Below are 24206 nucleotides of genomic sequence, written 5' to 3'. Positions count from 1 at the left end.
ATATATTTACTTCATATACTAAAAAATAACTTGTAAAAGGTTAATTCAAAATATGGAAATCATAGAATCAATCTCGCTTGTATTATTAAGAGGCTAATATCTGCCCTTCTAACAGTAAAAACAAAACAAGAGAAGTTAGTTCAAATAATTACCCGAATTAGAACATTTCATTTGGAGATCAACTTGATTTGAGACAACTAAATTTCAAACTTTCGACTCATGAAAAATCCAGCCTCATAGTAGGTGAATGATGATTTTTCCAGGAAAGACCAAGCAGAAACTTGCTTATGCACTACAAATTAATTGTCACTCCAGAAAGGAGGGTTGATTTCAGACATTCTTCAAAAAATCCTTAGATGCACAGAAAACCTGGTAAACTTTGAGGCAAAAGAACGCTACTTCTAAATTATGACCTTGCTTGTGCACTACAAGTTGACAATGGAATGACAAGAACTCAGGACCGCTTTACTTGGCTACCAATGGAAATGTCAAAGGAAAGTTTGACGTCCTTCAATATTAGCCTTCGAACTTTTTACTGTTTTTACATAAGAATGACCATTGTCGCTTACAACATGGCATACCATCCCCATATGCACACATTTTACAACAAAAAGTCGTTAACCTCGAATCTCATGATTCCTTCACCATAATAACCAGCATCCAACCAACTCAGGACCTTATAAACTTATATCACTATGCACATTCAACCTGAGCTGAACAACACACAAAATAGCACTGCCGTTGATCTCACTTCACTCAGCGAAATTGCACTTCGGCATTTGTATAGCAATTCTACAAGTTTCAGCACTACGTTTTAGTCTCCACAAACTCTAGTTTCAGAAATGTGTGAAACCATATAGCAAAAGAGAACTGTGAGCTAGTAAGGTAAAATATGGCATGCTGCCTGTCAGTGTTTTAGCCTTCGGTTATCTAGGAAACAAAAAGGGGCATGGAAGATCACCGCTGATAATGAAATCAACTCTTGAAAATTTTCAGAGAAGGAATGACTTGATATAAACAAATAGATGAATGAAAACTGACCCCCTTAATTTTTACACCAACAATTACCTACTTGTACGAAACTCTCTAAGAGCAGTTGTACTTTAGAGGAGCTCGATCCTGGTTACCTAACATCCTGGTAAAACAATGAGTTTGAATAACTTAATCAAGATCGCATCTGAAGAACTTTTTGGCATGTATAATGGCAGCAGAACGGGTTAAGATAAGATCCCAAACATCTGTTCACCTGCAAAGCATACTTCTTCCAACAATGTTTGTCTACGACCTAGTTTCAAAAGAAGAAGAAAGAAGGTCTAGTTACTGGAACTTTACATAACAAGAAAGCTTAGCTTGTACACTGTAGGCACCAAACTACCAGAGCTCTAATAAGGAAAGATTCTAGTCATTCAATGATACTTCAGAGAGCAATCGGTGAGTAGCAGTACGCAGACAAACCCTGTCATCCCCCCCTGCCAATGATATGCTCATGTTTTAAAGTTTAGCAGATTGATTTACAGCTCCAAATAGTGGTGTGCTAAACTAGAGTGGCAGACAAAGTCATTTGTATTATGCTAAAACAGAGTAGTATTTTAAGCAATTAATAGACCAGAAATGACTTCAATTTCTGGTTCCATAAAAAATTCTCCCACTCACAAGTTTACGTTTGCCATCTGGGCCTAATACAATCGTCTTCCTTCCTTTATTCGAGTTTGGAACTGGCTATAAAATATTGGCAGAGATATAAAACAAACATCATCGGGAACAAATTATCTTGTAAGTATAAAATCATCGGTGACACGCTGATAGAATTCGAAGCCATACCTAAAATTGCAGTTTCCAGGGAGGAAAAGTCTCTGGCATAATGCAAAAGGGTCTGTTGTAAGGTAGACCGACCACGCTCAACTAAATAAAGCCGGTTTGAGATCAAATTCTCATATCCATGACAATTCTTTGATCACAAAACTGAAATCGCGCCGGAAGAACAAGAACTCTCCCACACTTCAATACCTTCAACTTCTTCTCTGCTAATAAACAACCTGTTCCCCCCACCATCGATCTGCTTAATAATCCCTCTCCCTGAATTCTCTATTTTATCCACGAAATTTCTTCTATACAAACCCTCAGCATCTCCACCAGCTACTTCTGCGCCATTTTTCATCCCTTCGAGTCTGGACCAAACCTCTAAATCACCCTCTCTCCCGACAAACACCTGCTTCCTGTAACAATGAATCACACTGCTGCTAACTCCCCCGGTGTTCACCAAGCTTGGGTTCCTTTCATGCAAATAAATCCACGGGTCCTCTTTTAAATGCCGCATGTCCGCCATTGCCAAATCCCCGGATTGAGAGCAGAGCTTGAACAAAGCCAAGCCTTCCACGTCGACGTCCACGCACGCAAACGAATCCCCAAACCTACTGCTTCTACCTGCACCCGGCTCATTCGTCTCCCACACCACCTCGCCGGACCGAGGGTCCCACAATCTGATGTAGCCAGAGTATCCAAAAGCCCCGCTCGTAACTGCACTTCCGACAAGCACGCCGGTCTGGGGTACCCACGTCAGCTTCCCAGGAACCGTATGCTTAGCCTGATTACCAGATTGTCTAGCGAGCTGAGACACGATCTGAAGCTTTGTTTTATCTACTTCAAGGACACAATTCTCTCTATGCGGGCAATCAAACGCGGCAAAAATGGAACTCTCTGAGCCAGCTATTGCGTTGACTCGGGCCTTGAAGATACGGGGATCAGAAGGATCAGTCCACTGAACCGTCCCGATGTTGCGCCCATGGGAGAAATCGTAGAAGTGTAGTCCGCGTTGGATTCTGACCCTATAGCCGCAATTTCGGCCAGACACGGCAAATCGAATCAATTTCGTCTAGATGAGTTCGAATGGTGCATGAGTGGCTGAGATTCCAGTCGTAGCAAGAAATCTGACCACCGTGGGCTATCCAAATGGATCCATCGACCTCGGCGGCGGTGAAAGTGGGAGACAAGCCGTCGGACGCCGGTCGAATTGTTGCGGTGGTAGAGGCGTCGATCCCATCCAACGGTGACGGCGCCATGGCCGACCTGAGCTGGGCGTCGATGCCGTAGTAAAGGGCTTCATCGGCGAGTTCTTGCTTGGAGAAACGACGAGCGGTAGAGGGGAGCTGATTGGTGCGGAGAAGAGAGACGAGAACGGAGAAGATCTCGGGGTCGCGGTCAATGAAAACAGGGTGGTTATCGCCGGTGTCACGGAGGGAGAGAGCGGTGAGTAGGGAATCCGAACCACCGGAACGAAGGGTGGACAAGCGTCGTCTCGAAGAGCTTCCCGCCGACGTTGAGCCTGATACGGTCGTCCAGAGAGGTCACATAACTAGAGGCAGAAGTTGCCACATCCATTGAGAGAGCACCACGAAGATAGTCCAAAGCTTTTGACCAGCTTGGAAAATGGAAATCTCGGAAATAATGTCTCCGAATTAACCCCTCAGAGTCAGAATCGAAACGAAACGATGCTTTCACTGGTTGGTTTACCAATTATCAACATGTTTAGAACAGATTATAAGTAGTTTATAAACCTACTTTTTAACAGTAATTTACAGTATACAAAATAAGTATGTGATAAGTATGTGATGAGAATTTATCTTGATTTATACAAAAATATATTTATAAAGGATTCCACTATTCTGCCAGACAAGACTTATAACTTGGATTCTCAGAATGATGGTGAGACAACGTGGGACTTTTTCTGAAACATGCCAACGATATAAGACTTGTTTGAAACTCTGTTTAAAATAAACTTCTAAATAAGTTTACATGAATCGAGATAAAATTCTTCTCATATTATATTTATTTCGTATTCCGTAAATCATATTAAAAAATCATTTATAAATCAATCTAAATAAACCCGTAGTAGATTTGGAATCTTTGGCTTCGTCTCCGTCATCGTTTTCCCTCAGATATGCTTTTCTCATTTGCTGTCTATTTCTCCAGGACTCTATCATATATCATATAGAAGAATTTGTTATCGTAAATATGATTAAGTTATACACAGAGAGCATCCTACTTCTGTTAATTAACCAAGTAAATTTTCCCGTTAGTCAATACAATAAGAACAATCTGTTTTAAACACTTTCTTTTTCCTAGAATTTCATAGTCTTCTCGCTGTCTAGTCCTGCAAATGAATTTATGATGTAACCTGAGACTTAGGCATGAAAGGGTAAATACTGATTGTACTTAGTTCATTGACATCTGTAATTGTAAATTTATAAGTAGTTATATGAAGAAGCTTCTCGTAACTGAAAAGTAGGGGAATGTTGATCAGCCTGCCCTACTTGCAAAATTTCGAAGTTGAAGTAAGGTTCTGGTTCTTTATTTGAAGATGACGATGAGGGTATGAGTTGTGTCCAGCCTTACTTCTTGTGGTGTGGATATGAGCTAGCCCGAAACAGGTTGAGATTTTCTTACTAATAACCTATAAATACTACAGAAAAATTCTCCATATACCATATGGTGGGAATTTGTAAAACGTGGGCCCAGGAATTCCTGAATAATTCTGTATTATTACTCAGATTATTCACTCACAATGTATTACATCAAACCCCCTATTTATCCTATACGAACTGGGCCTTACAAGAAATAAAGCCCAAGACAAATAATTAAGTCCAAACAGAAACTTAAATTCTAAGTACAAGATTATTTATTCCTAATAACCTAAATTACAAACTTCTATTCTCAACACTCCCCCTCAAGTTGAGAACCAAACAAATTCAAGGTTCCCAACTTGCTGAGAAGTCTCCTTTGAGTCTCCTTGCTAACAGCCTTAGTAAGAATATCAGCCTCCTGGTTCGAAGACCTCACATGTTGCAGCTTTATCAGGCCTTGAGTCACTTTTTCTCTCACGAAATGGCAATCAATTTCGATGTGCTTGGTCCTCTCATGAAACACCGGATTTGAAGCTATGTGTATTGCTGCTTGGCTGTCACAATACACATCAACCGGTTTTCTGCTGCTAATTCCCAGATCTTGTAATAATCCAAGCACCCAAACAACCTCCGAAACTGCTGAACCTAAAGCCCTATACTCTGCCTCTGCTGAAGACCTTGCCACCGTGGTTTGCTTCTTTGTCTTCCAGGCTATCAAGGATCCTCCTAGCTTGAGAAGATAACCAGTAACAGATCTTCTTGTGCTACCACAGGCTCCCCAATCAGAATCACAGAAGCATTGCAGATCCAACTTGCCTTCTGCGCTGAGAAAAACACCTACTCCTGGAGATTGCTTAAGATATCTCAGCACTCCAAGAGCTGCTGCCATATGTGATTTCATCGGATTTTGCATAAACTGACTCAAGACCTGTACAGGAAAAGAAATATCAGGTCATGTAACGGTTAAATATATCAATTTACCCACTAACTGTCTATATCTTTCTGGATTCTTCATCAACTCATTTGGTTTGTTCTTTCCTTCCTCATAGGCCAACAACTTTAAATTCTGCAGCATAGGTAAGGATAGTGGCTTACACCCACTCATCCCTGTTTCAGCAAGCAAATCAAGGACATATTTTCTTTGATTTAATACTACACCCTTACTGGACCTAGCAATTTCAATTCCCAAGAAGTACTTCATCAAACCCAAGTCCTTGATTCTGAAATTTCTGTGCAGATAGTCTTTGACTTCCTCAATTCGCTTTTCTGTACTACCTGTAATAAGAAGGTCATCCACATATACTAGTACAAACACAGACCCATCATGATAATTCTTATAATACAAAGAATAATCATGTTTACTCTGATTAAATCCCCCACTTACCAAGGCCATAGACAGTTTCTGATTCCACTGTCTAGAGGCCTGTTTTAATCCATACAATGATTTCTTGAGTTTACATACCATATTCTCCCCCTTACTATCAAAACCTTGGGGTATAGTCATGTAAACCTCTTCATCTAGATCACCCTGTAGAAAAGCATTGTGCACATCCATCTGATAAAGGTTCCAATTATTTACAGCTGCCAATTTCATTACTATTCGGACTGAAATCATTTTTACCACAGGAGAAAATGTCTCATGAAAATCTATTCCTTCCCTTTGGGTACACCCCTTTGCTACAAGTCTAGCCTTATATTTGTCTATTGTTCCATTTGGCTTATATTTCACTTTGTACACCCATTTACATCCTATTGCTTGTTTTCCTCTTGGCAATTTTACTAGTTCCCAAGTCTTATTATGTTCTAAGGCCTCTATTTCCTCTTTCATTGCTTTGACCCAATTAACATCCTTCACTGCCTCTTTATATGATTGTGGTTCACTGATAGAGTCAATAGAGCATAAGAAGCACAAGTAAGAGGAAGAAACATTTTCATAAGACATATATTTCTCTATAGGGTATCTACATTTACCTTTTCCTGTCTGATTGTTATTCGGTCCAGTGCTCACCAAACCACAGACATAATCTTGTGCCCAGATTGGTGGTCGTCTGTCCCTGGTAGGTCTAGTAGAAAGCTGTACAGCACGATTCTGGCTTTGTGACTCAACAGAAGTACTTGTATTGTCCTCTACGCATACATCATTATCTCTTTGTTGATTATATTCAGTTTTAGATTCATTCCCTTTGTTAATTTCTAACGTTATTTGTGTATCCTCAGAATCAAACATGAACATTTCCCTAAAATCCTTACTGACTCCCCCTTGATTCATACTCATGGCATCTTTGAAAGGAAACCTGTTTTCTATGAAACTAACATGTCTACTTACAAAAATAGCTCTATTGTGTAAATTAAGTAACACAAAACCTTTTTGATTGTTGGGATACCCCAAGAAGACACAAGGTAAAGATCTGGGCTTAAATTTATCCACATTAACTAAATTAGTAGCATAGGCTAAACAACCAAAAGTTTTCAAATTGGTATAATCAGCAACCTTTCCATACACAATTTCATAAGGAGTTTGAAAATTCAGGATTTTAGAAGGCAATCTGTTGATAAGAAAACAAGCCATTTTAACACATTCTCCCCAATAATTAATTGGCACCCCAGATTGTATTATCAGCCCTCTAGCAACCTGTATTAGGGTCCTATGTTTCCTTTCTACTATTCCATTCTGTTCAGGAGTATATGGACAAGAAGTTTCATGCACAATCCCTTTTTCTCTAAGAAAGCATTTCAAATCATTATTAATAAATTCAGTGCCATTGTCACTTCGGATTCTCTTAACAGAAACAGAAAATTGGGTAGAAACATGCGCAACAAAGTTCTGTATATGCATGACAGTTTCTGTCTTATGTTTCATCAAAAAAATCCACGTTGCTCTCAAGAAATCATCAACTACAGTAAGGAAATACCGGTGCCCTGAATGTGTAGGTGTTCTATAAGGTCCCCACACATTCATATGAATCAATTCAAAACAACTATTTGTCTTAATAAAACTGGGGGAAAAGGGAATTCTAGTCTGTTTAGCTTGTATGCAAATCTCACAAATTTTATTCATATCAATATCTTTGTCCTTTACAACATGTAAATGTCTCATGACAGAGATAGGGGCATGCCCAAGCCTATGATGCAACAACCAAATATCATCTGAATCGAAATGAACTTTCTTATGTTTATCAACAAAATTCACATGCTCATGATCCTCATTCAGTTTCAACAAGTACAATCCTTCCACAACTTTACCAGTCCCCATCATTCTGCCACCCTGAAGGGCCTGTATAATGCAATAATCAGGAAAGAATGCAGCCATGCAACATGCTTCCCTAGTTAGCTTAGAGACAGATATGAGATTAAATTTCAGCTCAGGAGCATACAAAACTTCTAATAACTCAATACCATTCGAAAATTTAACTTGTCCTACATGAGTTACAGGAACACGCTGTCCATTAGGTATCTTAATAGATTTTATGGGTCCTATATATTCCTTATAGCTGTTCAACAGTGATAAATCTCCTACCATATGAGTAGTCGCACCAGAATCAATAACCCAATGAGTATGAGCATTCTTATATAAAACAGAAGTTGTCAAACCTGTACCAGTGAGTGCGTGAACGGTCCCAGATTCAGACTCCTTCCTGAGTAGCTCAAGTAGTTTCTCGTACTGCTCCAATGTGAAGCTCGGAGATACCGTGTTCGCAGAGTGTGTTATCGTCTCAGGTTGTTGTCCTACCTCGACCCCGGTTTGATTTACACTCACTTCTTGGTTGCCTTTGCTCTTGTATCCTTTGAATTCCGCAGGGTACCCCACCAATTGGAAACAATTGTCCTTGGTGTGTCCCTTCTTGCGACAGTGGGAGCACTCCACCGGTGAAGATCGTCTGCCACGCCCTCGGCCGCGACCTCTCCCCTTTCCTAACATTGCCACTCCTTCAATCGGTTGCATCGCAGTAGAATTAGCAATGTGTCTTTGTGATTCATCTTCAAGAATCAGCGCGTACGCTTGGTTAACGGAGGGGAGAGGAGTCATTAGGAGGATCTGACCGCGTGCCGGACTGAACGACTCATTCAGTCCCATGAGAAATTGCAACAATCTTTGTTGCTGGATCATCTGGGTGTATGCCTTCGAGGTCTCGCACTTGCAGGTCGGTACAGAAATCAACACTGCCTGCTCTTCCCAGAGTTGCTTGAGGCGAGTATAATACCCCGAAACAGACAATGCGCCTTGACGAAGGGAATGAATTTCCCGATGAATACCGAAAATTCTCGAGCCGGTGACTTTATCGAACCTCTCTTTAAGATCGATCCACGCCTCTTGCGCTCCTTGAAAGTACACCATACCGCTCGCCAATTCCTTCGAAATGGAATTTAAAATCCACGAAAGAACTACTGCGTTACACCTTTCCCATTGATCATGGAGGTGTGGTTCTTGCGATTCTTTCGTACACGTTCCATCGATGAAACCCAGTTTTTGCTTTCCTCTCAACGCGATCGTCATTCCTCTACTCCAGACTGTATAATTCTCAGTCCCGGTGAGAATTTGTTGAATGATTGTGGCTCCCTGAGTATCCGATGGATGCAGGTACAAGGGGTGATTGAAGGAGAGGCTTGCTGCGGAGATATCATCGGAGGACGTCTTCTTGTCCGCCATTGTTGTTGCGAAACGCTGCGTCGTGGATGGGTTTCTCGTGTGAAAGTGGAAGAAAATCTTGATTCTCCGATCAAGCTTTCGTGGAGAACCCTAAACTAATTGGGCCAGGCGTCCCCGTCGGACCTGGTGCTCTGGTACCATGTAAAACGTGGGCCCAGGAATTCCTGAATAATTCTGTATTATTACTCAGATTATTCACTCACAATGTATTACATCAAACCCCCTATTTATCCTATACGAACTGGGCCTTACAAGAAATAAAGCCCAAGACAAATAATTAAGTCCAAACAGAAACTTAAATTCTAAGTACAAGATTATTTATTCCTAATAACCTAAATTACAAACTTCTATTCTCAACAGAATTATATTCCCAGATGGTATAGTCAAAATTGTTCAAGATTAGTACAAGTTTTAAAATTCATCCAACTAAGAACAATATTTTCAATAAGTTTTGTGCACTTGAACTTTATCTTAATATGAACAACTTCTTTACAATCTCTCACCTCACACATATCTCCTACAATGATTTTAATAATAATTGGATTGGATTATCATTTGAATAATGAATTATTAGTAAATAACTAGATGGGTGTTACTTATTATATAATAATAATGGTAATGATTAATACTCTATTAATTAAAAAGTTATTAATGAAAATAAGTAATGTTTAGGTTTTAAAAATTTAATAACAAGTAATTATTAAATTGACATGAAAAAAAATAAAAATTGATCTACTTACAAATAATGACTCCCAATACCACATTTTGATCTCCTTCGTATACATTGTAGTTCTTGTTGCATACTCACTTCTTATTAAGTTTGATCAAATATCTTATTTGTTTGCGTAGTTAGCGTTTTAAAATTAATTTAAGGTTATTCAACGAAAGAAATTAATTGTTGAGGATTGATAAATGCTTCATTTTATGAACCACTTTGCTTCAAAATAAGTGTTATATTCATTGGTAAATAATGCGGGATTGCCAAATAAAGACATAAATAACTGAAATTTGAGGAGGATTGGGAGAGTCATGATGGTATAATGTGAATGACCTTTATACCTTTTTCAGTAAAATCAAAAACTAATCAATAATTCAAATGTGTACAATATTTCTTGGAATCAATATACTAAATGGATTGAGTTAAAAACTAGAGACGTTATCAAACAAAGAGCTCATTTACAAATAAGTACTGTAATTAAATATTATAATAAATCTGATCAATGAAATATATACTAAATTTCAGAAAATTTTAAATATAAAATTCAATGTATACAATGTTTACAAGGCAGCATATAAATCATTATTAATTTTTTTAATTCATGTCAGATATCACATAATGCGTATTAAGTTAATATGATAACTAGTAATCCAATGAATTACTATATTATAAATTCTTAAGTTTTTTGACAGCGGAGAGGTCTAAATTGTGCTCCTCACGAAAGCTAATGACTTCTCTGAAGCTCTCTACGGTAGGGAGGTAGTATGCACTATCAAGCCAAATAGCCTGAAATGTTTTTAATGCAACAACACTTACAAGTGGAAGTACCAGAAAGTTAGAAAAAGTAATAGAATGAAAGCGATTATGCGGTGTGATATATATTATTAGTACCTTAAGAACACCCTCATGAGCCACTAATCTTCCTGCTGCCGCGGGCACAGCTCCAGCCAGGAAGCTGGAGTGATGAAACAAACCCATCTGCCTTCGCCCCACATACAAAGACCTTGTGGAGCTCAGAACAAATATCCATCTGGACCTATCTCTAGTATCGAGAACCTTCCCATTTTGTCTATACACCAGCTTGCCCCCTTCAACAATAACTTCATATTCTTCCCTTTCTTTCTGCATTGGTAGCACCATCAGTCAGCTAAATGAGCCATAGCAACAGCAGTTTTCAGATAGACTCAGGCCAAATAAAAAGCGAATCTTCATAGCTAAGTCTGTTGGATGTGAATCTATATCTAATTAAAATGGATGTTAAACATACATATATTAGTGAGAACTTACCGGTCCAAGATATTTAACGCATTGGTGTTGAAGTTTGCTCCTTGGACATCTCTCAGATTCACTTCTTTGCCTTCTCCTACATCCAACCTAAATGTAATAGAAGCAGGAAGTTAGCCATCCAAATCCTTAATAGTTCCTCATCTACCATGTTTCATGGTAATTACAGTGAAGAGATTAAGTTTCAAAACGAGTGTTTACCAGTAGAAAAATGGTTGGCTGCTTTGGCTTCTATGCCAGACATTATATTAAACCAATATATTTGTGACCACATCGATGACGTGGGTCAACCTGTGCAAGAAACAAAAAGAAAGTAACATTGTCAACACTTAATATGGATCAAATCTGTTGTTCAAAAGCTTCAAGATCATAAGAGGGTACTCTTCTTGGCTAATTTATTGCAATAATGGATAAGAACAAAGAAGGCTTCAAGGCCTTACAGCTTCAAGCCACTGTCGCCGGCTAGTCTTTGCGCCTTCTCATTCTCATACAGCCAACCTGGGTGAAAATTCAGTTAGAAGCTAGACCCCAAAAATATATATATATTAATAAAGAAATTATTAGTTAAACTCCACAGCAATCCAAATTCTTTGTGATTATAAAGTAATTGGTGTGTATTCAGAGAGAGGTAAAGAAGAGAAGTTGCTTTTGTGCTTGCCCCTCCCCGCCGTGATAATTGGCTTTGCCCTAAAACTTCTCCCACCCCTGAGGAATCTTGCCACTGCAAAAATGAAAATACACAAGGATGTAACACGTTAGTTCAAGTAACAGGTTCAATTGCTTGAATATTTTGCTGCAAAACTCTGTTAAGACCTCATTGCCGTGTGAAGGACCAACATCAACGTGAAGATGGTCACTTGGACTGATGGGACCAACCTCCTGTACTCCGGATTCTGAGTAGTGGCGAAGAATAATGATGAGGGAGCAGAAAACTAATGCAATGGGTAAGAGGATCCACTTGATTTTGAACAGTTGTGTGGCAAACAATGTCAGGAAAAAGGTGGAGAAGCCAGTTTCGAATCCGAGCTCAAAGTTCCTTGACATGGACAGCGACATCAAGGCAAATGAACCATACGAGATAATGCTCCATGCGTCTGATTTTGCAGGCACAAGTTTTTCATTCGCCACGGAGATCAAACAGATCACATCAAACATTAGAGCTGCCAGAGGGCCTTGGAATTTCTCTGAAACTCGAATTCTCTTGCCCCACGAGATGAGGCTCCATATGATTACACCGACGAATAGATAAAGGAGACCGCCAATACCAAGCTCTCCAAATGAGATTTTGTAGGTGGGGCTGAAACCAAAGCAAACCAGGCCAGCTATGCCTGACACACTTCCCGCAAATTTCCAAATCATGGCTCGATGGCATACAAGATCTCTCATCCTGTTCATAATTTATTTAACAAAAAAAGGAGACCCTCATTATTTGATTTCTTAATTTTAATATATAAATTTGATGAAATTTCAGTTATAGAAATAAACCAATACTACAACGGTGCTAAATAAGATGATAAAAATTTCATAAAGTGAATGAAATTCTATAAATTAAAATTAATAATATGAAAATGGTTTTTAACCCGAGGATTGATGCCTATAATAAATCGAAGGATTGAATTCAAACAAAATAAACTAAAAAGATCTGCTTCAAAGTTAAAGCAAATTAATCACTCGCGTTTAAACACTTGTGTAGCCACCACAAAAGCCCAACAGAGACTCAAAAAATGGGGAAGAGATCAGAAGTGTTTAATTTGTCAGGAATTTCGAAATCTTAGTATAGCAGAGATTGTACTAAGATTTTTGTTAGAGACCAAACAAATAAATCATCAAAGAGACCTACTACTAACCTTAATCAGACGCCCCCTCCCACGCCACGCTACCCACTCCCAGAGAATCGTCTTGACAACAAGAGGAGCGTAACTCGGCATAAGGGCCTCGGAATTGACGGGGAGAGATACCAAGTAAGGAATGGTAATTGGTAAAGGTGTCGATTTGTTGACTCTGGTGGTAGAAGCCCAAAAGTACAACCTTGACTTGGTCTTTGGCTCCTTGCTTTGTAAATAAAATATGTAAAATCACTATTATATTTATTATTCTGAGATATCATCAGCATACTTGCAATTGAAAGGTAAAACAAAACAAACCAAGCCAAACCAAAAGGGCTCAACTACCCCTCTCAAAGGCCACAACAAGACAATCCACTAATTTCTTCACATTGTCTTGTTCGTTGGCTTGTAATAATAGATTAGATAGCACGAGTAATAAATATAATTACAGGTAGGGGCTTATGTGTGCCGATCCTGAAGAAAGAGAACCAATGCACTCCCCCCAACAAAAAAAAAAAGGAAAAAAGAAAAAAAAAACGTCATCTTGAAGAGCTTCCCGCCGACATTGAGTCTGATAGGGTCGTTCGGAGAGAATTGAGTAAATGAAATTCGAAGATTTATAACGAAAATTTAGTAATTTACAACTTAGATTGGGCGATTCATAAGAAACATAAGAAAATTCACAACCCCAAATATAAATGTTTAAGTGTGAATGAATAAGTGAAATTTAGCGATTTGCAACTCAAATTCAGCTATTTATAAGAAATATAAATATTACAAAACTTATAAGAGAATTCTCAACCTCAAATACAAGTGTTTATGTTTGTGAATTAAAATAAAATTTTCCCAATAATAATCTCTGAATTAACTTGTCAGAATCGTAACGAAACGATGCGTTTCACTCGTTGGTTCACCACTTATCTTGCATTAGTAGATTGACCGTGAGACAACATTGGACTTTCTCTGAAAACATTCCAAACGATGCCACAGAGTAGGAATCTTTGGCTTCGTCTCCTCCAAACGTTTTCCCTCAGATCTGCCGTCTATGTTCAATCTCAACTGCAAGACGATATCATGTAGAAGAGTTTGTTTTAGTAAATCCTCCATCCAGTTCAAAATAGTAGCGTAAGATAAATTTTGTTAGAGGGACTTAGTGTTCTTACGAAATAATATTCATTTTTTTTCTAGGCATTTACTTTTTTTTTTTTTTAAATTTTACCCCTAACATATATTTTTTTGTATTTGATTTATTTATTGCATCTTTTACTCATTTTTTATTAATAAGAGCATATTTAGAAAAAAATGTCTTACAGATTTATTGTTTTAAATTAATTTTAACTAACTTCTTGATAAACATGAATAATAAACCGTATCTTATATTTTGAACCAGAAGGAGTATAATGAAATTATGCACAGAAGAAATCCTACTTCTGTTAATTAACCAAATAAATATTCCCCGGTGTCAATGCAATTAGCACAGTCTGTTTTGAACCCTTTCTTTCTTTAGAATTTGAGTGTGTTCTCGTTATGTAGTCCCGCAAATGAATTTATGATGTAGTCTGAAAGTTAAGGCATAAATAGTGATTTATTTGGTTCATCGACTTTTGTAATTGTAAATTTGTATAAGCAGCTATATGAAGAAGCTTGTCGCAACTGGATAGCAGAGGAACGTTGATCAGCCTGCCCTGCTTGCAAAATTTCGAAGTTGGAGTATGCTTCTGGTTCTTCATTTGAAGATGAGGGTCCGAGCTATAGGTGGAGTACGTCCAGTGGAAAGCTTTCATTTTGAAGATTCATTATTTTATTCTAGTGAAGATTTAATCCAGAGGATTCATGCCACTATTTTAATTTGAGTGTAAATCTTACTTCATCTTATATAAAAAAAAAAAGTGTTTGGATCACCCTAAAAAATTTTTAAAAAGTTATTTTAAGCAAGTCGAAGGAAATTTTTTTTTCACATACTTACTTACTATATACCTTTTAAAATCACTTATAAAATTATGGTTTAGCTTTCTTCTAAATACCTTAAAAAATTCTGTGCAGTACATAAGTTGTCTTCGTCAAAAGCTTAGTCATGACATCCAAAATAATCAAGAATGAACGAACTCTTTGCTTGGGTCTGTATCATTGGATGTTCATGTTTGGGTACAAAGAATGAACTGTTTTGACTTACATTTTGTTTAATATTTGTATTTAAGTGAAGTAAAAATACAAAACGATTATATAGTATTTTATTCATACGTTTTAAAGATATTGAAACTTGAAGCATAAATTGTTCTAATTGAATAAAAAAAGATATCAGAATATTACATATGTTAAAATATCACGTTCAATGGGAATAAAAAAAAAAAAGAGGATTAAAATCTGATGATCATTACAAAAGTTGAATGAGAGAATTTTTTGTTCTAAAATAACTTGATGAGAAATAATTATTTAAGATTATTTGCCCTTCGCCGCACCATTGTCGGAGAAGATCTTATCATAAAATTGCGACATATAAACAAAATTATTACAAGAACTCAGTATATTATAAGCCGTTAATATTTGCGCTGCATGCTTTAGTCAGAAAATCATTTACCAAAACTTAATCATCAAATTATTATTGGAAAATACCGTTGTCAATGCATAAAAATGGATATTGCCATTCTATGGCTTGGAATATTTATTTATTTTTCCTGGCAACAACAATTATTCTGAATATTATTAACATTAATAATAATAGGAGTAATATGCATACAATGCATGTGCAGTTGGGAGGCGGCTGGTAGAGAAAAGCACGTGATGTGCATCACATGACTCATTTTGTTCGGGTTACATGCCAGCTCTTAAAAAGTGTCCAGTGTCAACATCGAAGTGGGTCCCCGGGTTATATGAGATTACTCTATATATAGAAGCAGTGGTCACAGGAAAAAAAAAAAGAAGAGGCGGGGAGCCGAATGGCGCTGCAACTGGCCAAGCGTATGTCCAACGCGGCTTGATATGTTTGGAATTCCAGGGGGCATCCACCTCCTCCTTCTCCGCCTGCACAACAAACAATACCATGCTCATTCCAGTTACTTTACTTTTCTTTTACTCAAACTACTCCTCCTAATAACAAGTCATCAATATAATGTATAAATTCTTGTAAAACATATCCTCAGTTCAATGAAATCACAGTACAGAACAGAAGAGATAGCTCTAAAAAACTCTTCTTCTTTTATATTATTAATAATTAATAACACCATCAATTCACTCCCCGTATTATTTTCTTTCAATCCAAAACAATCTTGTGGTAAGAAATAGCTATAGGGTCTCTCTTGAGCACTGCATCTATCTGATCAGAGTTTCTGTTGAGTAACAGCCAGCTTGTAGTGATTTAGGGTTTCCTTTGGCTTTCTTTGATGATCCGTACAAATTCTATTACGATCAATTAGAATTGCCATGACACTAATGTTGAGCATAGACAGGGTAGGATATGGGGGGCTTTAAGAGGAGTACCTTAATTCAGGCACCGGGTGCGTCTCCCCGATTTGGATTGTGACGTGGTTGTTTCCTAATGGAACATGATCTTGGTCCCGGGATTCCTGCAGGGAAAGACGGAAACCATTAGCACGCGACTGAAACATGTATGAGTGTGTGTTACATGAGAGACTAGAGAAGTATACAAGCAAACTGAATACTTATATTCCGCTTTGGTCACTTACAGCTTGAGAAGGCTCCTCTTGGTTATCTTGCTGATTGTCGGCAGGTAACGGGCTTTGCTCTGGAACATCTACCATCGGTGGGGAAGCGTGCCTCTGCAAACAAAGAAAATCCACAAGCATAAAGCACCTGTTAGTTCGAGTAGTAACAATTAATGTTTGGCGTCAGGTTCAGTAATTGCTTGAATAATGTTTTGCTGCGAAACTCAATTAAGACCTCATCATCATCGCCACTGTTTGTTACATCTGCATCTGGAGGACCAACTTCAACGTGATGATAGCCGTTTCGAGCGATGGAGCCAGACTGTACTCCGGATGCTGAGTAGTGGCGAAAAATAAGGACCAGCAAGCAGAAAACTACTGCAATCGGTGAGAGTTTCAAGTTGGTTTTGCAAAGTTGTTCGAAGAACAATGACAGAAAAAAACTGAAGAACCCAGTTTCGAATCCTAGCTCAGACTTCTTTGATGTGGACAGCGACATCAAGGCAAATGAAGCATACGAGATAAGTCTCCATGCATCTGGTTTTCCAGGCACGAGTTTGCTGTCAAGCAGCACGGTGATCAAACATATCACAACAAAAATTAGAGCTTTCACAAGACCTTCGTATCTCTCTGGAACTGGAATTCTCTTGACTCGCCAGATGAGGTAAAACATAATTGAACTGATCAATATGTAAAAAAGGAGACCGCCAACGCCCCACTTTCCAAATAACATTTTGTAGGTGGAGCTGAGACCAAAGCAAACCAGGCCATTTATGGCTGATACGGATCCCGCAAATATCCAAATCCTGGTCTGATTTATAAGATCTCTCATTCTGTTCTTCTCCGGGTATCAGAAACAGCCTAAAGTTATCAGCCAAAAGAAAAAAGGACAGACAAAGCTCAGCTGAAAATGGGAAAAATATCAGCTGTGTTTAATTCCTGAGAAATAAGTAAGGATTCAAATTCCAAAAGCAGAGTATAGCTGAGATTGTACTAAGATTTCTGTTACAGGACAAAGATAATAATAATCCAAGGGACATGCTAACCTCAATCAAACGCACACTGCCCAGAATGGCCGCAACCACGAGATGATAGTAAAGTTAGGGTTGTGGGATTCACGCGGTTTTTTTCTTCATCTAAGTTGCCGCTCCCCACAAAGCGAGAAGGGGAGTGGGAAAGAATAAAACTTTTTGACCCTGGTAACCCAAGGCCTAAAGCATACCCAATCCATAATGATGTACCGGAAAATACAACATTTTTGTTACTCGACCAACCATCAGGAGAAGCAAATACAACAGGTACACCAATCAGTAAAATTGATGAAGTAGCAATTAATGCAAAAACAGCCAATTGGAAAGCAATAGTCATGTTTCTAATCCTCCAATTTACCAACAAAAGAACTATACCATTTGATCCCCTTATCAAACCGTTAACGACAAGCTGTCTGGAAGAATATTTAAATGATCTTTGCTAATTAAATCAATGTAATATTCTTTTACATATATATATATATATATATATATATAATATGAGCGAAATACACGATTAAAGTACGTCTATGGCCAACAGAAGACGCAGAGCCAGCTAGTAAAAGAAGCTGTAAGCTGGCAAACGTCTTGAAACAGAGCCAGGTGCTCCTCCTTCGGCAGCCTTTGGAAAGCTCGACGAAACTGACTTTGAGCTTTGACTACTGATTCAAAATGAATCAGTTCCGATTTTTCTACGTACCGATATATATATATTACGTACGGTTGAATAAAATTAACGTTAACTTAGATATGTTAGAGATTAATATCAACACGTATTTTTAACAAGCTGGTAACAGTGATTGAATGCGAATCTATAAGTAATTAATGCAGAGGAACTTGTACGTGTAAATTATTCTTTATAAAAAACTCAACATGAGCCATCCATTGCAAGGATCGGATTCCTAACTGAAAACTACGTAAACGGCACGTAAAAAAAGAGGGGGGCAAAAAGTTTTGGCAAATGAAGAAAGAATGGGGTGGGTGTGCGTGGGAACATATAAAGAGTGTATGACGCTAAGAACAGGCAATATAGGCACTAGGGTTAGATGTCCTTATTAATGTTGCACTTTTTGGATTCTTCTGCTAATCAATATTTTATAGAAAACATTCTTTTGCTGATATTGTTACCAGTATTTGATATTGGGTTATTCACAGCATTACTGTACCCTCTCTATGGATTGGTTATTTGTCGGGTATAACTTACGATGTATTTGAAAGCCCTTGTCCCAGCAAGTATTTTACAAAGAGCCAACAAGGAATTACATTAATATATATATAGTACTATCTTCGGTCTTTAATATAAGATCTTGTTTGACCTTTTTTTTTATCTTAAATATAAGACCCCAATCCATTTTGTCTCTCATATTTATATATATTTTTAAGATAGTCCTCTTAACCATGGTAGTTAGAACCAATACATTTACTTAACAAGGATATTTTAGGAAAGTTAACACATATTTGTTACAAATAACTAATTTAACTTCTTTTGTAATGCTCCAGAATTAAGGGGGTGTTTGGGAAACCCAAAACCATGGTTTCAGAAGCACTTTTCTGCAAAACGAGATAATCTCCTCCATATATTTACTTCGTAATCCGTAAAAACACTTCTGAAACCATGGTTTGGTTTCTATCCAAACACCCCCTAAAAGTTGAGGCATGAAAGGATAAAGCCACATAAAGAAGCCCCTGGAGCCTGAGAGAGTTTATTATTCTTCACTTGAAGATGAAGATGAGGGTCTGAGCTATGGGTAAATAGTGCATTCAGTGAAAAGCTTTCATTTGGAAGATTCACTACTTCATTCCTTCCTCTGGTCTCGCTACCAAAATTTTATTTTGTACAGAAAGGCAGAAACTTCTGCGACTAATTCCAAGGATTCACGCCACTATTTCAAATTGAACGCAAATCTTTTTTTTTTTTTACCTGACGTAAATCTTATTTTAATTACTTCATTTTGGGAAAATTAAATTTATGTTGTTATTATTTAATATATAATAATAACAACAATATTTGATGCACATTGTCTTCAAAATTTGAAATGCTATCCTAATAAAAATAATTAAAAAATTAGTCGTCTTTACTTAGGTTTGTATCCCTGGATGTTCTTGTTAGGACACAAAGGAAAGGGGGAATTTTTTTTTTCCATGGAAAGAGAAAAGGATTTGACTGGAATATTCTAAGATTAATTTTTTTTCAAATGTTTTTGTGTAACTGAAGTAAAAAATGCAAAATCATAATTTTATTCATATATTTAAAGAAACAGACATGTTTTCAACATAAGAAATTCGGAACATAAACTGTTCGCCTTGAATGGGAAAAAAAAAAAGAATTAAAGTCTAAATGATCACAAAAACTAGCATTTGATGTCAACATTTAAGAGGATGTTAGTGATTAAGCTTTGTGCGGCGTCGTTAGTCAGAAAATCAAGGGTGGATATAATGTTTGGTCCTTTTGGCTTTATTTTGGTTTTGGTCTCTCAAGTTTCAAAACATAAATTTTGCTCTATCAAGAGCAAAATGGTTAGATTTTTATTGTATTATAAGAATCAATATTTTAAATGAAAAGAAATGTGAGAGATTAAGACCTATGATTTAAAATTTGAGGAATCAAAACCAAAATGAAGGTAAATTTGAGAAACTAAAATTTACATTAACCCGAAAATCAATAATCAAAACTTGATCAACAAGACATGTAATCAAGCATGTGATGTGAGTCCTTGATGTATGAATGTTTTAGTTTTGTAACATTATTGCCCTTCACATAATATGAATATTGATTCTTGACTGTTTGGGTATGGTGAACAATATGGCTCTAGATTACAAGTGTTGTAATTTTTCTAAATACGGCCTGCGTGTCGTGCCTTCCTCTACTTTCTCTCGATGTACATTCTCTTCTCATCTCACTCCCCTCAATGTTAAAAATGAGGTTTCTTTATGTAATTTTCTTTTTCTTATTAGAGAGCTCCTCTCATTGGCTTGAGGGGACTTAGGGTAGGTGAGCCATATTGAGTCATGTTTAAAATCATGCATCTTATGATTATGTTACTCTATGTATGTTTTATATGCATATTACTTGTATGAGATACAACCGCGATACATGCATTCTAGTAAACTAGATAGTTAATTAAGCCCTCTAAATGAAATCTTAAGTCATAATGCCGTCAATTAATGAACACTTGTCAAAACCTCGATCACTCACTTGTAGCCTCCCCCAAAGTGGGTGCATTTAAGTTATCTTGGGGAGATAAGCAAGAGTAATAGTGCTACTCACATATGTTTGTTATTGTTTGACTTAATTGAGACTAACAAAACGGTTTTGGGTCTCAAGGCATTAGATGGGATTAAGACATGCCGGATCATATGATGATAGAATCCCATGAACATCTAAGAGTTACATTTGATGTAATTAGTAAAGGTGTTACCTACCTAAATAACTTAATTTTAAGCGTCCTGCCAAAGCGGACTTAAGTTTAAGCCAAATATGGATCTTAGCCCACTAATTAATACATTGAGGGTTGTATATTTAGTGGGAGATTGCTAATTCAATTGTATATTTTAATTATAGAATCATGACGACTAGTAATACTGCTACATTATCATTGCGATCTGTCTTTGAGAAGGACAAACTCAATGGGACAAACTTTCTTGACTGGTTTAGGAACTTGAGAATTGTTCTCAAGCATGAAAGAAAGGCACATGTCCTAGATTAACCCATTCCTGAAGAGCCAGCAGCCAACGCTCCTAGAGGTCAGAGAGATGCTTACGCAAAGCATAAGGAAGACTCTGTCGATGTGGGATGCTTGATGCTTGCCACCATGGTTCCAGAGCTCCAAAGAGATCTGGAACACATGGAGGCTTATGAGATGATTGTCCATCTCAAGGAAATGTTCCAGCAACAGGCAAGGCAAGAGAGGTATGAGACCACTAAGGCCTTACATTCCTGCAAGATGGCTGAAGGTGCATCAGTCAGTGCTCATGTCTTAAAGATGAAAGGGTACATTGATCACCTTGAAAGGCTTGGATTTCCCATGAGCCAGGAGTTAGCTACAGATTTGATGATCTTGAACTCACTCCCTGAAAGTTATGACCAGTTTGTCATGAACTACAACATGAACAACATGGAGAAATCTATTTCTGAACTGCAGGGATGCTTAAAACTGCTGAGCCGAGTGTTAAAAAGAAGCCCAGTTCTGTTTTGATGGTTCAGAAAGGAAAGGATATGAAGAAGAAAGGCAAAGGCAAGGGCAAAGGTAAAGGTCATGACTCATCTGGTAAGACCAAAGAGTCAGGCAATCCTCAAACCAATTAAGCCTGCACCAAAGAAGGCAAAGCCTCCAAAGGAAGGAGTCTGCTTCTTCTACAATGAACCTGGTCATTGGAAGAGGAATTGCAAGCTCTACCTCAAAGATCTGAAAAAGAACAAGAAGGATAGCGGGGCTATCACTTCAGGTATTTATGTTATAGACATTCATCTTTCTACTTCCACTACATGGGTATTAGATACTGCATGTGATTCTTACATTTGTACAAATGTGCAGGGTCTAAAGGACAGTAGGAAGCTGAAGAAGGGCGAAGTTGACCTATGAGTTGGAAACAGAGCAAGGGTTGCTACTTTAGCTGTAGGCGCTTATGAATTAGTTCTGCCCACTAGGCTTTTGTTAGTTTTGAACAATTGCTATTATGTTCTTGCTTTGAGTAGTAACATTGTTTCTCTTTCTTACTTGGATAAGGAAGGCTATACTTCCATTGCTGGGAATGGTAGATGTTCTATTTATCGTAATGATGTTTTCTATGCTCATGGTGATTTGCATGGTAATCATTATATATTGAATTTAGAACAACTCAATCATGGAAATATCTATAACATAACCGCCAAAAGGGTCAAACCAAATGATTTGAATCCGACATACCTCTGGCACTGTCGTCTAGGCCACATAAATGAGAAACGCATTTCTAAACTCCATCAAGATGGATTTCTCAACTCATTTGATTTTGAATCATATGATACTTGCGAGTCTTGCTTGTTAGGAAAGATGACTAAGTCACCTTTCACTAGGCACAGTAAGAGGGCCACTGATTTGTTGGGCCTCATACATACAGATGTGTGTGGACCGATGAATACAAATGCCAGAGGAGGTTATTCGTACTTCATCACATTCATAGATGATTTTAGCAGATATGGGTACATCTATCTAATGAAACATAAATCCAAGTCTTTTGAAATGTTCAAGATATTTCAAAATGAAGTACAAAACCAGCTTGGCAAAACAATTAGAGCCCTTCAATTTGATCGGGGTGGTGAATATTTGAGCCAAGAGTTCATTGATCATCTTAGGAGTTGTGGGATAGTCTCACAATTGACTCCTCCAGGAACACCACAATGGAATGACGTTTCTGAACGGAGGAATCGAACACTATTAGATATGGTTCGATCCATGATGAGTCGAACAGATCTTCCACTGTCCTTTTGGGGCCATACCCTAGAGACAGCTGCGTTCACACTGAATTGTGTTCCATCTAAGGCAGTTGAAAAGACTCCCTATGAGATATAGACTGGGAGAAAACCTAGTTTGTCTTTTCTCAAGATTTGGGGATGTGAGGTCTATGTTAAGCAACAAGCCTCAGATAAATTAGCTCCCAAATCCTCAAAGTGCCTTTTTGTGGGATATCCTAAGGAAACCAAGGGATACTATGTCTACAACCCCACCGATAACAAAGTGTTTGTTGTAAGAAATGGTATCTTTCTCGAACGAGAATTTATCTCTAAAAGAACCAGTGGGAGTGTAACACCTCACATAATTATATCAATATACGCAATAAAATATTCAATTTAAAAGTCCATACATATTTTTAATACTGCAATTAAGTTAAAATTTCAAAACATTTCTAACATAACTTAACAACATAAACTATTAAAGTCTTATAGTCATGGCAAATAAAAATATAACATAGCATGTGCTTGAGGAGCATAGAAGCCTTCATGGCTCACTCCATTAGTGCCTTCCCTTGATTCCTACTAGATCCTTCGCCTGAAAATTGTTAATATAGGGGGTGAGATCAAACGTCTCAGTAACTACTGAAATTCTAACCTATACAAGCAAATCATATATGATAAACCAAAAATCCGTTTATATGTGTGTATATAAATATATTAAAAATCACGGATTTGAGACATCCAATTCGATTTCATTTTTTTCCCCAACAATATACCAATATCATTTTTCTAATATATCCAAAAATAATACAATATGCTGCCTCCCTTATATCACCGTCCACCCTTATACTGCTGACTGGAGCTATAGGCTAACACATAATCCGATAGGAACTAATCCATTTTACTGAATTATTCCAAGCTCACCGATACTAGAGATATATCCGGCCAAAGATATAGAGCTCAAGCTCGGACTATGGCTCCCCTCCTTTGTGAATAGGGAGGTGTCACATGTCCCACAACTCCAATGAATTCCCGGCCAAAGGAAAACATGGAAGAAGGGGCCCTGACAAGTGCCATCCACTGTGCACCGAGTGATGGCATACCACGTGATAATTTTATATCCATGCAAGCTTCTTCTATCCTTAGCCCAACAATGCATGTCAGATGCCAATAATATTACATCATAAATACGTCCTCAAATATATTAAA

The 24206-nt window shown here is 37.6% G+C and overlaps 1 protein-coding gene, 1 long non-coding RNA gene and 1 pseudogene across 2 annotated transcripts; all 3 read right to left on the bottom strand.

Moving 5' to 3' along the window:
- Positions 1–1060: 1060 nt before the first annotated feature.
- Positions 1061–8166, bottom strand: LOC114727951 (BTB/POZ domain-containing protein At3g09030-like; annotated as a pseudogene).
- A 2495-nt stretch (positions 8167–10661) lies between these two features.
- Positions 10662–11311, bottom strand: LOC114727921 (uncharacterized). The gene is made up of 3 exons (XR_003738623.1): positions 11252–11311; positions 11054–11140; positions 10662–10888 (listed from the first exon to the last, which is right to left on the bottom strand). It is a non-coding gene; the product is annotated as an uncharacterized LOC114727921 (long non-coding RNA).
- A 175-nt stretch (positions 11312–11486) lies between these two features.
- On the bottom strand, positions 11487–12409 carry LOC114727949 (uncharacterized). The gene is made up of 3 exons (XM_028914740.1): positions 11864–12409; positions 11705–11771; positions 11487–11548 (listed from the first exon to the last, which is right to left on the bottom strand). Exons 1-3 carry the CDS (start codon positions 12407–12409, stop codon positions 11487–11489), a joined length of 675 nt encoding a protein of 224 aa, XP_028770573.1.
- Between the last annotated feature and the right edge of the window lie 11797 nt (positions 12410–24206).

The sequence above is a fragment of the Neltuma alba genome, unplaced genomic scaffold (assembly GCF_004799145.2).
Source record: "Neltuma alba isolate B1F8T4 unplaced genomic scaffold, ASM479914v2 tig00012515_pilon, whole genome shotgun sequence".
NCBI classification, from domain to species: domain Eukaryota; kingdom Viridiplantae; phylum Streptophyta; class Magnoliopsida; order Fabales; family Fabaceae; genus Neltuma; species Neltuma alba.
Note: the sequence above shows the minus strand (reverse complement) of the source record. Positions and strands in the feature narration are given on the sequence as shown.

Coding starts and splice junctions, on each gene's coding strand:
- LOC114727949 (XM_028914740.1), bottom strand. CDS start 12,409: ATGATTTGGAAATTTGCGGGAAGTGTGTCAGGCATAGCTGGCCTGGTT. Junction 11,772..11,863: donor GTCCTTCACACGGCAATGAG/GTCTTAACAGAG, acceptor TCATTTTTGCAG/TGGCAAGATTCCTCAGGGGT. Junction 11,549..11,704: donor ATCACGGCGGGGAGGGGCAA/GCACAAAAGCAA, acceptor ATTTTCACCCAG/GTTGGCTGTATGAGAATGAG.